General features: G+C 38.9%; 1 protein-coding gene across 5 annotated transcripts in view; it reads right to left on the bottom strand.

Moving 5' to 3' along the window:
* Window positions 1-244: 244 nt before the first annotated feature.
* Window positions 245-20,368, bottom strand: part of sec31b (SEC31 homolog B, COPII coat complex component) — an 88,629-nt gene continuing 68,505 nt past the window's right edge. For all 5 annotated transcript variants that reach the window (XM_043678749.1, XM_043678752.1, XM_043678751.1 and 2 more), the window contains 4 exons: window positions 13,332-13,478; window positions 11,301-11,420; window positions 6,197-6,268; window positions 245-1,828 (listed from right to left, as the gene is read on the bottom strand). In XM_043678749.1, coding sequence (XP_043534684.1) covers window positions 1,649-1,828; window positions 6,197-6,268; window positions 11,301-11,420; window positions 13,332-13,478 — 519 coding nt within the window. In that variant the 3' untranslated portion in view covers window positions 245-1,648. The remainder of the gene's footprint in view (window positions 1,829-6,196; window positions 6,269-11,300; window positions 11,421-13,331; window positions 13,479-20,368) is intronic.

Below are 20,368 nucleotides of genomic sequence, written 5' to 3'. Positions count from 1 at the left end.
TTTGCAGTTAACAATAGGACAGGATAAGGGGGAACGAAATGATTTTGTGTCACACAAATTGAATGCTGAGACAAAAGTTCATGATCCCTAATTCGTCCCATCTCCACATGTGATTACTAAGATAATCTCATTACATATGAAGAATAATAGCATGAAGAGTGTGGCTTAGGCATGAAAAGAAAATATTGCAATGTACTGTAATTCAGTTTCAAAATTCTGCCATATTTCTAAAATTGAGACAAGGTTTCAATTGAAAACTTTATTTTTTTTTCCATATACACAATATTGAATGAAAAAATATGCTATTGTGGCAATAAGTTCATAAATATCTGTGCAGACAATGCAGCATTTATGCATCGGAGTGCCTTTGAGACACAGTAACTGGGTTCTTTGTGCAATCATAAAAAGCTGCTTACACTGATATCACAAATAACTAGAACATTTTCACAGGACAAACTTTGTCCAACTGATGGCTATTTTGTTTAAAGTAGAATCCCTTGAGATCTTTCAGGACAACAGTGGGCAACAGAGAGAGAAACCAAGTCTCTCAATGGTGCAAAACACGAGTGCAAAGAATTAGACCTTAAAGTGTCCTGGCACTTGCAAAGATTTCTAACGCGGTCTGTGTTTTAAAAAAAAACTCAGCTCACCATTGTTGTGCCACTTTTATGGTTCCATAATTGAAGCTGGCAGCCAAATATCTACAATGCCAGTACCATGGTCACCTTTGTAACCAGATTACCAAAATCGCCTTCATGATGATGGTGAGGCTGAATTCTCTGAATGAGTAGTGCGGCATTTCATAGGTTTCTACCTTTCAGCTGACACAGACCCACGATTTGAGTATAAACTTGACCGAGAATACAAAAAGGTAATGCTTTTCTGTTAAAATAAAAAAAGTAATTTGCTCAAGCTTTTCAAGACTATCTAAAAGGATAGATTTGTCTTCCTAAATTTGGTACCTTTGACCTGAAACGTTTTGTGGTAGCCTTATACACCTATAAGCTTGTACTCTCCAATGACTCTGAAGTATGGAATTGGAATGGAGGTCCATGCTACTTCTCCATCATTTCCCATCTGGCCGATTCAAAAATCATTGGTGTCGATTTCAAATTAAGCCAATTTACTTGACTGTACAACTTCTATAGCTATCCCTGCTATTGATAGCAGCACTATTTAACCGGCATGTAGCAAATACTGGTCAAACTGTAACTATATGTTGGACAGCAATGAACGTAGGGGGGAGAAATTGTGCCCCTTACCCAGAGCTTTAGTGATGCCTTGTTCTTGTCATGTCCAAATTAACTTTCAGTGAATAAGTAGCTTATGCTTTTCACAAAGCAACTACAATTCAGGAATTTCTAGCCCGGACCTCCTTAATGGGTGTTTATTAGAGAACTTTCCAAAGAGAACTGTAACGCTAGAAATGAACCAGATTCAACCTAGTTCAGCTTATTTAAAAGCCAAGAACCCAATATGGTGCATTTCACAGATACAAAAGCTGAACTTTCACTAAATATTGCAAACGTTAACACTTTCCTCATATTCAACGAATCAAAACACTGAAGGAGAAAGAAAAGCAAACAATCCAAAAATCCCAAGTTTCCTTATCCTCAAATATTGTCTGAAACCTGCAGCTGCAGATTCGTCAGATGTTGAGTTTGTTTGCGATCGTGACAACCACTTTCAGGACCGGCATAAAGGCAGAGATCTCGCTAAAATTGCTGCTGCTCACAACGTGCGTGTGAACCATCAACGCTTGCTGGTAATTGCATCCTTCGATGTTCCGCACAATTTCATGCAGTCCACCCAGAATGTGAGGAGAAAGCTGCATACCAGAAAATAATGTTATCAATACTTCTGAGCAGCATAACAATACTTCCACTTGTTCCTTTCCCCCACTCCCTCCACACACACACACACTCATCCAAATAAACGGATACGTATAGATGAACATCTTCAAACCACACTATGGTATGTGCAATTCCCAATCATAACTGGACCAAAGAACAGCAATAAACAAACTCCAAGTTGCTATTCCAATTCCAGTATGAAGAACTATAATTATACAAAGAGCTTTTAAGTATTGCTGAAAAATTATACATTTTAGATGATTTAGGATACAATTTTCATCTTGCACTTTTCAGGACAATTGCAAGAAATACCAACATAAGGGAAAAACAACATTCATATTGTATGACAAGAGAGTGCTAATTGGTTGGCAAATGGATTCTGATTGAAAGATACAGTAGTTAGATGAAGATTGACTGTTAACTGCCAAACTTTAAATTTTAAAGAGGTAGATTCTGACTGATTAAGATATTGTACCAAGAAACAAATCTGAAAATGTCTGTCATCTATTCCATGGTTTTTAAACAGGAACAGTGTGTATGTATGTTTTTTCAGTTGCAAAGAATAATTATTCATTTCTCTGATGTATCAAGAGTAGAATCACAGAATCCCTACAGTGTGGAAGCAGGCCATTTGGCCGAACCAGTCCACATCAACCATACAAAGAACATCCTACCCAGACCTGCCCACCTACCCTATCCCTGTAACTCCATATTTCCCATGGCCAATCAACCTAGCCTGCACATCCCTAGACACTATAGGCAATTTAGCATGGCCAATCCACCTAACCCGCACACCTTTGAATTGTGGGAGGAAACCAGAACGCTGAGAGGAAACTCATACAGACAGAGGCTGCCCTGATTGGAATGATATCAACATTCCTTCACCGTTATTGAGTCAAATTCTAAAATAGGATAATCACAGATGGTAGCTGTTTTTAATCTCTAACAATGTAGACTTGCATTCAGCATTATTGCATGGTTCGTATCAACTCAGTTTCATTAAGTAAACGTTGAAGTGCACAGGAACTACTCTCACAACTCCGTTTCAGCTTCAATTGTTCAAACTGAAGTCCGAAATGATCATTGGCTTAGCCTCACTGTGGTTAGAGGAACTCTGTAAACAAACACAGATTGTATAAAGGATGGATGCAAATATAATGCAAAAATCATTGGTTGCTCAATGAATTTACCTAGTGAATTCAGTTTCTGGTCTATTTTAGCTGAATTCAGCAAAGGGTAATAAGGAGTAAATTTTTGTTCATGCTGAATATTTATTGTCCATCATCTAATGTGCTAAGGAATTGGAAGCTCTAAAGTTCATATGGTGTAGGTACACCCACAGTGCTGTCAGTAAGAGAATTTTAGGATTTTGACTCAGTAAGGGTGAAGGAATGGAGACATAATTTCAATCAAGGCAGACTGTGGCATTGAGGGAAACGTACAGGTGGTGGTTTTTCCAGGCCCTTGTCTTTCTCAGTAATTGAAATCATGAGTTTGGAAAATGCTCTCAAAGGAGTCTAAGCAATTTGTAGATGATGCGCACTGCTGCCATTGTATGCTGGTGGTGGAGGAAGCTCATGTTTTAAGTGTGGATTTGTGCAGATCAAGTGGATTCCTTTGTCCTGGATGGTGTTGAGCTTCTTGAATCATTTTGGTGCTGCTCCCATCCAAACAAATGGAGATTATTCCAGTGCACTCCTGACTTGGGCCTTTTAGATGGTGGACATGCTTTAATAAGTCTGAGAGTTATTGCCACAAAATTCCCAGTCTCTGACCTGTAATTGTAGAGAGTACTTAAAGGGTTGGTCCAGTTAAATTTCTGACCAAGAGAAACCCACAGTATCTTGATAGTGAGGGATTCTACGACAACATTGAAGGTTAAGACAAGATAGTTAGATTTTGTTTTGTTGAAGATGGATGGTCATTTCCCAACACATCATCCTTGCTATTTTTCAGTCCCAGCCTGCATGCTATCCAAGTCTTGTTGCACGTGGACATGGGCTTCTTCAGTATGAGAAGTTGCAAATGATACTGAATATCATGCAATTGGCCAACACCCCTACTTCTGACATTATGACGGAATATGGAGATGCCAGTGTTGGACTGGGGTGACAAAGTTAAAAATTACACACCAGGCTCAATATATCACATCAACTACATTACACTATGACCTTTTGCTATAAATTCTGTGTCCTATGATCCTGCTCACTAGCGCTTTGAAAGTTAGTACTTCCAAATAAACCTGCTGGACTATAACCTGTTGTTGTGAGATTTTTAACTTATGACAGAAGAATGATCATTGATAAAGTAGCTGAAGATGGCTGGACACCATCCTGCAGAATCACTGCAGTGATATCCTGGGAGTGAGATGATTATCCTCAGATAGACACAGTGATCTCCATGTGGTAGATATGACTTACACCACAGAGTACTCCCCTGCATCCACTTCCACTTCCCCTCAACTGCTGCTGCCTCTACTCTGTATAAAGCAGCCCTCATTGGAAATGCATTTTGGAGGTAGGCGAGGACAGGACTGAGCACTTGTGTGACAACCACTGTCAACATTCGCAAGGGAATAATAGTGACTTGAGTGATTCCTGAAGAAGGGCTCATGCCCAAAACATCGATTCTCCTGCTTCTTGGATGCTGCCTGACCTGCTGCACTTTTCCAGCAACACATTTTCAGCTCTGATCTCCAGCATCTGCAGTCCTCACTTGCCCCCCATAACTGCAAAGTGTCAACAGCTTTCAGACAGCAGAGAACACAAAGAAAATAGCAAATAAAAAATCAAAAGTTTAAAATTAAGTTGACTTCATGTGTGATACAAGAAAGGTTGGAGTTACCTGCATTTAGTTATTTCCTAGCACAGATCTCAGATGCATGAATTTGCATGACATTTAGTCTTGGGCAGCCTTTGGACCTCTACAAGAGGCCTCGAGGTTTTAAAACCGACATGGTCTGGAGAGTTGGCCCGGTGCGATGTAGAGGCTAAGTGAAAAGGACTGTAATTCGTGTACATTTTATTCTTATGCTGGACTTTTATTTATTATTCTTTCAATCTTGTAACAAATACTTAAGTATTTGTACCTCACTATCTTGTACCTACGATGGTGCCATGAGGGGCGATATTGCAAACTTTTCACTTCACTCATTTCAGCGCATGTGACAATAAAGCTAATGTTAATTCCTTGGGCCCTGGGATATCAGTGCTTGGGAACTCAGCATTTACCATAAAAGGATCACTCAGTACTAATTAGATAAGGCTGTTTAATCCTTGTTTATTCCTTGTTTATTGTTTATTCCTTAACCATAACCGAGTCTGTATAACATTCATTTTTTCATATTTGCTACTCCTTGTGGCTACAGTGAAAATGGTAATTTGGTGTTAAACTATATTTCATGCTGTAGATTAGAAATAACTATGAACTGTTCAGTACAACTGTTCATGTACCAAACTGGGTCCTAAAAGTGAAAAGTCAGTAACCCAGCTATTGAAAATGATAAAATGCACTCGTGAAAATTGGATACACGAACAGCAGGAATATCCAGCAGAGTCAGGCAGAACCTTTGGAAAAAGAAATTAGATAACTTATGCCTTATAATTTTTGGTCAGAATCAAACAGACATAAGACAAGTTATATTTTCCCCCATACGTGTTGCCTAACCAACTAAGTGATTCCGCTCAAAATATTGAGGATGCTGGAAATTTTCATAAAGACAAAGTGCTGGAGAAACTCAGCAGCATGTGCAGTGAAAAATGGAGTTAGCATCAAGTCTGAAAGGCTTCTTCAGAACAGTTCGAAAGTAGTCACATTCAGACTCGAAACATTAACTCGGTTTCTCTCTTCACAGGTACTTCTAGATCTGCCGAGTTTATTCAGCAAACTCATTTTTTATTTGTTATAAGTGATTCCACTATAGTCCTTAGTCACTTAGATCATACAACAGCGCAGCAGGAATAATATATTGGCAAACAATTATATGTTAGAAACGAATTTAAATTGGGTAACAGCTACCAAAACTTCATTTGTCCAACATTTCACTGTTCTGTATCAACGATCCAACCTACTGATCTCAGAATTATTTCAGAGTACCCTGTTACAAGAAAAATCCATACTTTGGGATTACCTAGAACAGACCAGGCTTGTCCTAAACGTCTGTCATTTCAAATCAGTCCCCTTGTATGTACAGGTAACCAATGTAGAAGATAATTAGTTATTGAAATTGCCACTTTCACAGCACATTCACTTTTTAAAAACTCCATGTAGAGAGTGAGATAAAACCATTCATTAGAACCTGCGAAAATTTCAATGTTACTTTTGCTTAAACGACTTCCCCTTACCGTCTGCTCCCGCAATTTATCATACAGGTATTCCAGGCGCTTTGCAGCATCATCCAACTTCCTCTTAGTTTGCTGTGGAATAATTCAAAATTCATTAAATGAAACAGGATAGCAAATGTTCCATCATAGTCTTCAATTAATCTAGCCCTATGAGACCCAAGCTGCTCAATCCACAAACAAAAGTGCACAATGCATTTGCTTTCCTTCTCACATGGAATCACACAGAAATACATAATACAACACAGTCCTTTCCATAAATTGCTGATGATTTACTGCAAGTTTCTTTAAAATCATTTCATCTTACAAGAGTGGAAAACTTAATCTGAATATTAAGTGAAGAATTAATTTATTTTTTACCTCAATTATCAATTACACAGATTAGCCATCCAGGAGTGAAATATATCTCTCCTTAAGTAGTTCAGCAATACTGAAGCAGAAAACCAAAGGGATTATTATCTATTGGGTTAGTTTCTGGACAGTGTTTCTTTTATTACTAACATGTTCAGTTTGGCAGTCAACACTGGTTGTGCAATGCGAATGATGCAGCTATATAAGACTATTGCAGTGACTGAAAAATAGCTAAACCCAAAGATGGAAATAAGTAATTAAAAGCGCAAGATTTTAAGGAAATGCTACCATTGTACAGAAGTGGAGAGGCTGCAATACCAATGATCAATCTCATGTTGAGTGACATAGAAGAAAACAGGAAATGGAAGAGCGAAGGATGATTATGAGACTGAGGATTGGAAACTGTGGAGGTAGTTTTTGATTTATTCATTCATAGGATGCAGCAGTCACTGACTGGACCAAAATTTATTGCCCATCTCTAGTTGCCATCAAGAAGGTTGTGGTGAGCTACCTTCTTGATTCACTGCAGTCCATGTGCCCCAAGTCGACCTACAATGTCACTAGGGAGGGAGTTCTTGGATTCTGACCCAGTGACACTGATATATTTCAAAGTTAGGATGGTGAATCGCTTGGAGGGAACCTGTAGGTGAAAGTGTTCCCTGTAGCTGCTACCCTTGTCCTTCTAAATGGGAATGATCACAGGTTTGAAAGGCACTGTCTTGGTGAATTTCTGTACTATAGAAACAGACTCAGTTTTATGCAGTATCCAGTGCCTCCACACATTTTTTGGTATCATTTGGAGTGAATTGAATTGGTTGAAGTCTGGCTGGGGACCTTTGTAGGGGGCCGAGGTGGATCACCCACTCAGAACTCTAGTCAAAGATTATTGTGAATCCTTTAGCCTTATGTTTTGCACTGATGTGCTGGGCTCCCCATCATTGAGAATGGGTGGTTTGTAGAGTGTCCTCTGCCAGTGAGCTGTTTAATTGTGCACCACCATTCATGACTGGATGTGCATGACTGGATGTGCAGGACTGCAGAACTCAGATCTGATCCATTGTTTGTGGAGTCACTTAGCTCTGGCATCCAAATAGTCCCATTTTGAAGCTTTACTGAGTTGACACCTCACTTTTAGGTATGTCTGGTGCTGTTCCTTGCATGTCCTCATGTAATCTTCATTGAACCAAGGTTGATTCCCTGGCTTAATCATGATGGCAGAATGGGGTATATACAGCTTTCAGCAAAACTACAGCAGTAAGTGCAAACAAGGTTGAGGATTTTAAAGTTGACATGTTGGAAGACAAAAAGGTTCTGAAGAAGAAACTCAACTCAAAACACTAACTCAATTTCTTTTTTGACGGATGCTGCCTGACTTGTTGAGTATTTTCTGCAGTTTGTTTTTAATTAAAGAGACAAAGAAAACATGAACAATGCCTGTAATATTTACAGCGTTAGTTAGTATTATTTAAGCTAATATAAGTGTACAACCCTGGAGTCTGCTGATGCGAATGTAGGGAGAAATTAAATGGAGATGATGAAGGCATAGCTGGATTGCAGGAGGGACTATTCTTACAAAAGCCTGGTACTGAATGCCTTAAATCAGGGCCAGACTACTTTTGATGTGTTTTGTATGTTTTGTCCCCACTACAATGGGATTACATGACTTCTGGATGAAGTTGAATATGTGCACACTGTGATGTGGAAGACACCGCAGTTTTTTAAAATCAGGTTGGATGAAAAAGCAGAGTTTTTCCAGATCATCAATGTAACACATTTACGTTAGAATTTCATACACAGTTTGAGACATGGAAACATGATTAAAAGGTGAAATTCAGATGGTTTGGAATAATTGAAGAGTCAAACAAGGCACAAAACCTCAACACAGGATTCATACTGAACACGCAGGAAGAGAGTGTTCATGCCGCTACTTAGATGCAAAGTTTTCAAAGGGATTTGAGCTTAATTCTTTCAATTTTTGTCTCTAGTTAACCCAAGCCATTAAAATAAACTGTTATGAAGTTGAAGGCGCGTACTGTACCTTTAAGAGAGAATGAATGCTGTTCTGAACCAAGAGATTACAAGCATTTGTGTATATGACAAGATGGCTGTGTACTGGAAAATTGAAAATATGTAACATTTGGCTGTGAAATGGATATCTGAATTTTTGTTGCAGTTTGGACAACAATTCCAATTTAAACAGTTTAACAAGTTTTGAGAAGATTTAACCTTAACCAGTTTAAATTATGCCTCAGAATACTAAAACATCAAACCAATGTGACGATCCGATGTCGAGGACATAAAAATGCAGACATTTTGAAAACTGCAGAGGGAGCAACGTCCATCGACAGAGACCCAAGAAATTAGGAAACACTCTCTACCAAAGGTATCTTTTCATATGAAATATATTCGCAGTAAAAAGAAAGACGATGACCCAGGGAGATCTTCAGTCAGAAGAAAGACACTGAAGGCAACAGCAGCTGTGTGGTTTTGAAATTAAGTTGATGTAATTTTAATAAGTGTCTTATTGGAATAGTGTATTGTTATAGAGTTGGAGGCAAGTAATAAGCCATTAAGGGAAAGGAGGGCTTAGAGTTGTGAATAGTTGTTGTTTAATGTTCACTTTTAGAGTTAAAAAATAAATTGATGTTATTTTCTTTAAATAGTGGAATTTGTGAGTTCTCCGTCACTCATATTTTAACAGATTATGAGACAAGGTGAGCTTTTATGGGTGTTTGGTTTAACGAACAGAAGGGTTCACCTCCGTGTCTTAACAAAACTGACATATGTACTAGGCCAGGAGTAAACATAGTATTGTATAGTGGTCATGTCACTGAACTAGCAATCCAGAGTCCCAGACTAAGGTCCTGGCGATGTTGATTCAAATTCCACCATGGCATCTGGCAAAATATGAACTCAATAAAAATCTGGAATTAAAGGTTAGTCTAATGGTGACTTTGTCAATTGTTGTAAATATCCATCTGGTTCACTAACGTTTTGTAGGGAAGGAAGCCATCTTACCTGGTCTGGCCTACACACCCACAGAAATGTGATTGACTCTAAACAGCCCTCTGAAATGGTTTTGGAAGCAACTCAGTTCAATAAAAATTAGGGATAGGCAATAAAGCTTGGTCATGCTTAGTGACAGCCACATCTCACAAACGAATATAAGAGTGAATTAAGCAGCAAATTCATCAATAAATCTGGAATTAAAAGCTAGTCTCATGGCAAACATGTAACCAGTGCAGCTGTACATGCAATATGAGTGTCATGGCCAGAAAGTTTCTCAATATTATTACTGCAATTAAAACAATGATTAATATCAAAGAGTTAATTCAAGAATTCCAACATAAGGAGATAATACTTTAATATGAATACAGAGCACTCAGACTATAGCTGGTTTCGATTCTACTGACTATTTAGCCAGGTTACCAGATGAATGTCAACAGATCGAGAGCAAGATGTACACATATAAAACTGCAGCATTCTCCATACTAACCCCTGCCTATCACCCCATTAAAATTAATAATAAGAAACTGGATTAACTTCAGAGTATACTAAACCCTAAGTAGAATTTACATCTGATAAAACCATCATCCAGATATGGAAAATCCCCATCAAGTGCAGTTTCGAAAATAATCCAGATAAAGTGCATGGCTCCAATCTTGGCTCAGATTGCTCAGTATTAAATCCAATTTGATCAGTGGGGCACCTGACCACCCAGGAGGGAGAGACTCCAGTGTGTACACACACACACACACACACAGTAAAACCTACACACCAAAACCTAAATCTTGGAACAAATATTTAGTTACTCAGATTATCATATTAAAATAGTCCAGTGTATTTCTAAAAAGAAAAGCAGTATTTGTAATGAACACGTAGGAAGCTTACAGTTACAAAATTACAGAAGTACTCAAAATCCCTTGCAAAACATTCCCCCATGCTTGCAATGGTTTGCACTGAACTTTGTGGAGCTCCAAGTCTCTGCTTTAACGGGATATATGAATACATTTAAAAAGCTGCAATTTCCTGCTTATACCATAACAAGATAGAGAGCATGGTGCCTACTAAGATACTGACATTAAGGTAAGTCTTCACAGGAGCTAGTAATCAACAATTAAAAACTAAACCTAAGTCTCTGGTGGGCTGGGCACTTTATGAACACATTGTCCTGAGGCTGTAAAATACTGAACATTGATGCAATGCTGCCAGTGTTCTATGCAGTTGAACTTTCCTCTATTGTAAACTATTACAGAATAATCTTGTCAACCAGTCTCTTGCATGATTCACTGAGTGAACTTAAGGTAATACAATAACTTCAAAGTTTCTCTTAGCTGGAATAGAAATAATGTACAGAAATAGGTATTCTGAACTGTTTTTGGTTATGGGATACAGCGGTGGTGAGTGAGAAGGAAATGTAAAGAGAATACAAACTTTTCTGTGGTCTTAATCCTGAGATATGTTTGTTATGGTAGACTGAAAACCCCTGTAATATTTTCCAACTCTAAAACATCCAAAAGGCTAAAGTACCTTTTATCCTGACTGGAAGTATGTAACCTAGTTCACCATCCTAAATAACCATTGTTTCCACAGTAATCTAAATGCAAAGGTGTAGAAGTTAGTAGCTCCCCATCATATAGACTACTATAAAACATAATATACATGCATGCACTTATAGCACGAATGTAGAACAAGCACAAATTTAGGCAATCTACTTATTTCAAATGACAGGAGTACTGTTTCAACAATGACATACAGGGTCACCAGCAGCTAAAAGGCATCGCTGTACCAGACCATCAAAGGTCGTCTTCAACACCATGTGCTCTTCTGGGATTTGTTTTTTCACAATCTTCTCTGTGGGCAGCTGCTGTAGTGGCTGGAAATGACAAGGAAAAGAGAATCACAGCAAATTACTGTGCAGCTTTCCATGACTGAAAAGAGAACCAAAGGAAAGAGGCATTGTATATGCAACAGCCATACATCCCCTAGACAAACCTGCAGTTTAGTGCAAAGTCAAGTACATCAGCTTAGCAGCAAGTCACATTGGTCAATGGGCAGCACAATGAGATCACGTTGTAAAAGATGCTAGAAAACTTGCCATTTTATCTGGATTAGATTTGGAAGTTTTATACCCACAGTGAAGTTAGGGAAAAATCATATCACTAACTGAAGGGTAAAATACATGAAAAATCTTATAACTACAACACACTTCCAATCTTCAAAATGGTCCTCCCTGTGCTTTTATTATACCTGCGAGCACTCCATTCTCATTTTTAATTTCTTACACCCAAATGCATTTGGTAACTAATCACTTCGATAAATGATTCAGTACCATTCTTCAGGGAAGGGAATTTTCCGTGATGAAATGTAAAATGCTTTAAAATGGCGACTGAATTAAATCAATCTGCTCAGCTCCAATTCTTCCTGCAAGTGAATTGAAGGAGGCAACTCAAGCTAAAAGGAGACAAATATCCTGCATGCGAATAAGAGGATCCTTTCTTTCCTCCCTTCTCCCAAAGGCTTGCAATCCCGCTACCTCCGTGTGCCAGTGCCAAATTTTGAGAATCCACTCAGTTTGCTCTGCCTTGCTCTTTGTTTTCCCAAAAACCAAAACAATTTCATTTGGGAGAACAGAGAGTGTAACAGGAAACCGTTAAACAGGGTATCACTGGGGGTGACATTTGATGTACAACACTTCCAATCAGTAGCAGGTTTATAATTTGAACATCCAAACTGCTGCATCCATTACAATACTGAGTAGTATTGAAACTACTCTATCGCAAATGCATCGCTCCTTCCCAGAATTGATGTAATTAACATCCAATGCATTTAGATTTACCATAGCCATGGAAAAGGTGGTGATACAGGAAGCAAGGCTTGACCACAGGTCCAAGTGGTGGCTCTTAGACTTGACATAAATGCCAGAATGTAGGGCCAAAATGTCTCATGGCACAGCCCCCAGTTGTGGATCAATAATTATAGTAGGTGGAGAAAAGGTAAAAGTAGTGGAGAGCACAGCTGGAGGGTGGTTGACTGGAAGAGGTTAGTGGATGGCGAGATGGTCAAGGCTGTGATGGGATTTAAAAACAATAAGAACTTCAAATGAGGCAGAGGTTCTAGGAGCCCACAGGTAGAGGAACAATTAGTGAGTGAGACTTGGATTGCCAAGTGTCATGTCTTGATTTGGTAAAAATGTAGATGGGCATTTTAGCAGTAGATATACCATGAGTGAAGGGGAGACTAGTGATATTACAGAGGTGAGAGTCAATGACCTTTGGAATGGAGTGAATGCAAGGTTGGAAACCTGTGGAGAACCCAAAAAGAAGCTGGGGTTGCAATGAGTCTTGAAACAATGGCTGGGGAGAAGGTAAAAAAAAAAGATCTTTCTGGAAAACAACAAATCTTTTGGCCTTTTGGCTTCTCACAATAACCTCATCAAAACCCATTTTGAAGTCCCTGATCTACACTGCATTAATGTATTTCTGTTTCACAGCATATTGCTACTGTTGTTAAAAGTATGCCTGTCTGGTCATTTGCTTTCTTTGCCGTTTATATAAGATACTAAACAAAAAAAACTTAGCGGTGATATTTTGCAAGATCTGCAAACAAGCAAGATATAATATTTACATGTTTTTTCTAACTTCTACATATTGAGAGATAATTGCAAGACATAATCCTGCACTCATTCGCACAGCTTTATCCATTATAGGTCACAAGCATAATCTTGGCACTACGCAGCAATGAACCAAAATAAAGCCCCTTGTTTCACTGGCAGGGAAGAACAGACCTGTAAATTGGCCTCCTTTGGTGCCCCTGGAGGTCCTTGACTGATTTCCTGAGGCGTAAAGCCCTGGGGTGGAAGCTGTTGGACATCTGCAGGGAAATTCACAACAGGAGCAGTAATGGGAGCTGGAGGAGTATAGTTGTCAGGTAGCTGAAAGTTTAAATAAAGAGCATTTTATAAAATAGCAGCTATCACAAAAAGACTAAGACATTGAGTCAAAAACAGGTGCAAAAAGATCAAGGCATTGCTCATTTCTACAAACTGACTAATGGTAACATTGAAAATGATAATGACAAAATGTATAAAAGTGGAATTTGCATAAAATCTGAGAGGGAGATTCCCGGTCATAAACAGACCAGAGATCTTTTAATTGTACGGTCAAGTCTCTCCTCAGTTCTTGAATGACAGCATACTAAAACTGGGTTTTGTAAAACTTCATTGTCTGATGTTATAATGTAGATACTTTGTGTATACTGAACCCCTTTATTTAAAATAATCAGCACAGTCTCCATCTGGTGGCTGAAGTAAAAAGGAGCCAGGACAGCAGTGGGATAGAGTCTAATAGTAATACACATGTTTCTCTGACAAATGCAGAACATTGCTCTACTATGCAACTGGGACTAATTCATTATGAGACAGTGGTGATTTTATTTTTGCTTTTTCTTTAAATCTTATAATCCTTCTACGATTCGGATGGTTTCACTAAAAAAAACCCTTACTCTTTGAACTATTCTGGTGTAATCCAGTGAGGTGCACTGACTTTCCAACAAAATGTCATGGGATGTGGGAGTTAGCATCCAAGCATTTCATCCCTATCCTAACTGTCTTTGATCTGAATAGTTTATTAGGTCATTTCAAAGGACAGTTCAGAGTCCATCACATGTGGGTGTGGAGTCACATATAGTCCAGATTGGGTAAGGATGGCAGATTTCCTTCCCTAAACGAGAAACCAAACAAACAGTCAACGATCGTGGTCATGGTCCATGATAACAACTAGCTTTACATTCCAAATTTATTAACTGCACTTAAATTTTGCCAGCTGCAGCGGTAGGATTGGAGTCCTGTGTCCAGCCTACATAAAACAAAATACCCTTTTTGAAGTCGGGCACTTGGCAGCATTACTTGCAGATCACAAAGGAAGGACTGACCAATGTCTAGTCACTTCAAGAACACACCTAGCTGACCTAAAGTATGTGTGAAAGGTAGGTAAGCAAAGTTAATATTTCAAAATGAATGGCCCAATTAATATAAATTTTTCTGTTCTTATTTTCTTAATGACATTGGGTTGTAAATGTTTCAAATGAAAATAGAACATCTACTCTATTCTATCCAAAAGCCTAAAGAAAGCTCAAAGAATATCACTCAGTTAAGAGTTTCAAATGATCAATTTGAAACTGACAGACATAACAATACATAAAGCTAATGGAAAACTGGGAAGCATGGAACCAGGGATCAGAGGTAGTCTTTCATCAAACATATATTTTCTTCATCATGAAGATGGACTGAGTAATACAAAATCTTATTAAGGTTACAATAGTTGCAATATGCAATCTTACAGAGCTTGCAGGCAATGTAAAGGTCTAAGATGTTGGGGTTTGTTCAGTATATGTAATGTCTCGTGATCAACATAATACAAAATACAAATCTCATGACAAAAGGTACCTGGTCAAGGTCCAGAAAAACAAATTTCTCCCACTTCCTTCTATGGAATTCATTGGCAGTCAGTCTCCTGAAAGACCATAGCCCAAGAGGAGCAGGTGGTCATTCGGCTCATTCTGTCTGCTCTGCCATTCAATGAGATCTCGGCTGATCTGATAATCTTTAACTCTACTTTCCTGCCTTTTCCCCATAACCCTCAATTCCCGCAATGATTAGAAAGATATCCATCTCACCTTGAATATACCTGACAACCTAGCCTCCACAGTAAATAATTTCACAGATTATAATCCTCAGAGAGATAAAAGAAGTCTTAAATAGGCAATTAGGCAGATTATTTTCTTGGTCCTACAATTTCCCACAAGGGCAAACCACCTCTGTCCTGTTAAGCTTCTTATATATTTTTCACGATTCAATAAGATTTCCTCTTGCTTTCCATGTAGACTACATCAAATATATTATCCTCATCAACAATCCTGTATCTGTCCTTAAAAAATTCAATCAAATTTGTCAAACAATCTTCACTAAACAAATCCATGCTGACTACACCGGATTAAAAGAGGGTCTCTGTTCAAGTGCAGATATATTCAGTCCCTCAGAATTCTTTCCAATAACTTCTCCATCATCAAGAATAAATTGCTCTGTAATTTCCTGATCTATTGTTTAGTCCCTTTTTTAAATAATAGAATGTTAACACAGCCCTCTGACACCTCAATGTGGCAAGAGGGCTTTTGGAAACTACTACAGCCTTGGCCCTGGAAATCTCTTCTCTTGCCTCCCTGAAAATTATCTTCCTTGGCAGTCTTCTGAAAGAGTCTCTGACTTCAAAGTTTCTAACTCACCTAAATGTTACTAGGAAATGCTGGACAGATGAAAATTTATTCTAACTCCTGGGTAATACTACTCACCCAACCCAACCTGTGGGCGGCACAGTGGCACAGTGGTTAGCACTGCTGCCTCACAGCGCCTGAGACCCGGGTTCAATTCCCGCCTCAGGCAACTGACTGTGTGGAGTTTGCACATTCTCCCAGTGTCTGCGTGGGTTTCCTCCGGGTGCTCCGGTTTCCTCCCACAGTCCAAAAGATGTGCAGGGTCAGGTGAATTGGCCATGCTAAATTGCCCGTAGTGTTATGTAAGGGGTAAATGTAGGGGTATGGGTGGGTTTCGCTTTGGCAGGTCGGTGTGGACTTGTTGGGCCGAAGGGCCTGTTTCCACACTGTAATGTAATCTAAATCTAATCTAAACCTGATTACCACCGCCTGACTCTCACTCTCTGCCCCTGAACACACATCTCACCCTCTCTAAACCAATTAACCAACGAATAGCCAACAAAATCCTGATCCTCAGATTCCCCTACTCTGTGATAACCCACTTCCTCCCTACCATCCAATCTTCCCCCTTGCCACAGCCCGCGAAGTACTCAGTTTACCACTTTACCTGCCATCTTATTTCCCAATCCCAATCCCCCTTACCTTCAACCTGTCACAGCATCCCTTCAGTCATGCTCTTGCCTGCTCACTTGCTTCCCTTTTCTGCCTCATCCTCTCACTTGCTTCCCTGCCACTTTACTCCTTCACTCGCCTCCTGACACCACCCCTCACAAGCGCCTCACCTTCTTTTGGCAGCTTTGGCACCTTTAAACATTTTACTTACCAGAATATAGCAGCAAGTGCTTTAAAAGGGAGAGAAATTTCGAAGAAGACTCTCTCACTGATTAATGAGGATTGCTGTGCAGCATGAGCTCTGCAGGATTGATTAGGAGATAGGCCAAAAACAATTACAGGAAAGCAATCCGTAGCATTTTGCCTGTTCTGAGTCAGAAATCGGGATTCTGAACCAGATCTGAAGATTTAGGTCACTATCATCAAACTGTAGAATGACTACAGCACAAGCAGCAACCATTCAGCCCACTGCTGGCTCTCTACAAGAGCAACTAGGAGAAAGTGAGGACTGCAGATACTGGAGTACCAGTGTTGAAAAATGTGGTGCTGGAAAAACACAGCAGGCCAGGCAGCATCCGAGTTGCAGGAGAATTGATGTTTCGGGCATAAGCCCTTCTTCAGGGCTTCCTGAAGAAGGGCTTATGCCCAAAACGTCGATTCTCCTGCTCCTTGGATGCTGCCTGGCCTGCTGTGTTTTTCCAGCTCCACATTTTTCAACTCTCTACAAGAGCAACTCAGCTCGTCCAACACTCCTAGCTACCCCCTAGACCTTGTCAATTTTTCTCTTCAGATGATTATCCATTTCATTTCAAGGGGAGGAGGTGGCACTAGATTATTGTGCAAGGGCTAGGGCCACGGTTTGCTGTACAAATCCACCATGGTACAGGTTGAAATTTGAATTTAATCAATGAACCTGGAATATATAAAGCTATATCACAATCATGGACCGTAACAACCATCATCTACTCTTGTAAAAATGCATTTGGTTTGTCCTTTGGGGAATGAAATCTGCTGTCCTTACCTGCTCTGGCTTATATGTGACTTCAGACCCATAGCAGTGTGGTTGATTCTTGACTGCCTTCCAAAATGGCTCAGCAAGTCAATGAAGTTTGCCATAATTGGAAATGTAGTTTTAATTCTTTTCTCTCACATCCTTCCTAAAGCAGGGTATCTAGAATTCGATACATTTGAAGCCAAACCAGTGTTTTACAATGGCTCATCATATCTTTCCTCCTTTTGCAGGCTATTCTTCTACTTATGAATTTCAGGATCCCATAAGCTTTATGAACTATTTCTTAATTTACCCTATAATCTTCAATTATTTATTCCCATATTCCCTCAGATCCTTTGGCTTTTGCAGACCTATTACAGCTGTATTCTTTGTTTTATATTATCTCCCCTCATTCTTTCTACCAAAACGCATGTGTCCTTATTTCTCCGCTCTAAATTTCATCTTCCAAGTGTCTGCCCATTCCACCAGACCTTCTGATTTCTCTTGAATTCTATCACGATCCTCCCCATTATTCATAGTACTTAAGTTTTTTGGCATCTGCAAATTTCAAAATCCTACCCTAAGTCAATAATACAGGTTGAAAAAAACCAGTGTTCCTAACATTGACATCTGGAAGCTCACTAAATAGCTTCTTCCACATTTAAAAAAACAAGTTAATCAGCACTGTTTCATGTCACTCGTTCAACTTCACTTTGTACATTTTATTCCGTGGACTTGAAATTTTGACAACAAGCCTGTTGTTTGGCACTTTATCAAACATTTTCAGGAAATCCGTGCACAGCAGAACAACCATAACACACTTATCAACCCCTTTACACTACCTCATCAAATAACTCCAGTAAATTAATTCAACACAATTTGGCTGCGACAAATCTGTGCTGACTTTCCTTAATTTAGTCTCTTCAGTCTAAGTGACAGTTAATATTAGCTTGGCATTGTTACATTGGAGAATATACCTTGAAACCTGCAACAAGATATCCTAAGTATTGATAATAGAGGACATTAAGTGTGAAAAATGATCTGCTCCATTCCCAGCAGCAATGTTATTCACTTCATTCAACAATGAGTTCATCCAAAAAGGGACAGGGAAAAATACAATTAAACTGATACATTTCTTGCACAAGAACATCCACCAAGAGATAAGAACACCAAACGTTACTTAGCAAACTGCTGATAAAAGCAGTCAAGTGTTGATTATCGGGACAGTGCAAAAAACTTCTTTAAAAGTTCTGAGTTCTTCCAATACTTAGAATATCTTGACATCCCTGATTTCTTTCATTCCATCATTTGTGACTGTGCTGAATGATACCGAGGCATTTAGCTCTGGAATTTTCTAAATGTATCACAAACCCTCTACTGTCTCCTTTTTTTTTGAAGACACTTCTTAAAACCAATCTTTGACGGAACCTTTGATGACCTGTGCTAACACCTTCGTGGGGCTTGGTATCAAAGTTTGTTTGATAACATTTGCGAGAAGCGTTGGGTATCATTTTACTATGTTGAAAGGGCTATTATACACACAAATTATTGTTTTCAAAATAAATTCTTCTCTACAAAATGGAAATTATACTAAATTGTTATCTTAAATGACAATTTTACTGAGATTTGACTTCACATGCAACAGAAAGAAAATCTCTGCTAATTTCAGTCTTATGACTAACGAATAACAGGTAACAAAACATCTTGAAAAAAAAAGTTCCAAAGTTTGCTTCTTTGCTAGGCAATGTGGTTAAATCAAATCCAGAATTAAACAGATGAGGCAGTAGGCAATTCTTTTTTAAGAACAAGGGGATGGGTCGGGGGAATCTGTGCCTATATTTTCCTGTCATCTTAACTCTACTTTATTTGACGCTTTGTTTATGCGTTGCATTCATTAGAGAATAACATCAACTTTAAGAATCAATAGGATTTTCACTTTTGTTGGACATATTTGAGATTGATCTCTTGACTGTTCCTCAACTAATGCAGAAATGTACCATTGGAAGGGTTAACATCACTGGCATAAGGTTAACACAACTGATAGTAACAACAAGTGACACAGGCTGACTGGACTACAGGCACTGTGGAGACATCACCACAAACTGAAATTGCAGTTAATGGTTCCATGAATCCAAAACTAAAAGGATTTTCAGATTAACCCTCTAAGCTCATCATGCCCACTAGAGGTCACTCAGCTGAACTGTAAAATCTACCGAAGGAAAGCAATTACAGTCAAAGTAAAATGGAAGACAGCTTTCTCCTTTAGAAAGCTAAATAATTTCAAGCAGGGCTAATAAACACTCAGTGCTTTTCCAAATAGAATTTAACTGTTTATGAAGTCAACTAGCACTTAAGCAGCCCTGATCAATACAGATTTGGAAGTTTAATTGTTCTTATTTGAGTAAAATGGCTTATTTTCCTCTTGTGCTATCTGCTGGGAGGCAAGGTGGGGGCAGGGGGGGGTTGGATTAAGGTGGGGATTACTGCTGACATGTTAAAAGAGGATACCTCCTACTTTGACTGGTATTATACTGCAGTATAAACGAACAACCCAAGTTTCACATGACCAGTCCTTTTCCTGCACCACCTATAATCCCTTCCTTGGATCATTCGCTTGATTCTTTCACCCAATGAAGTAGATATACTTGACAATAAAAATCCAATCAAAACAAACTGGAAGCTTCAAAGACTTTCAAATACCATTTGTAGTTTACTCAGATCCCCAAGGAAGCATCAGTCGCTCAGCTTCTCTTCTTCACAAAAGAACTGTGTTCTGATCTCACCCCACAATCCCAAACAATTACTCAAAATTTCACATTCATTAGCAGTCACAGTTTAAGATGTGTACAAATGAACAGGAATGTGGATTCAAACTTCATTCTACATTTTGTGGTATTGGTGTAGTTTAGACTTTGACGGCAAGTTATACTGCATGATAAGCTAATAGTCAT

This window comes from Chiloscyllium plagiosum, chromosome 38 (assembly GCF_004010195.1).
Source record: "Chiloscyllium plagiosum isolate BGI_BamShark_2017 chromosome 38, ASM401019v2, whole genome shotgun sequence".
Lineage (NCBI taxonomy): Eukaryota > Metazoa > Chordata > Chondrichthyes > Orectolobiformes > Hemiscylliidae > Chiloscyllium > Chiloscyllium plagiosum.
This window is presented reverse-complemented; position numbering and strand designations above follow the sequence as displayed.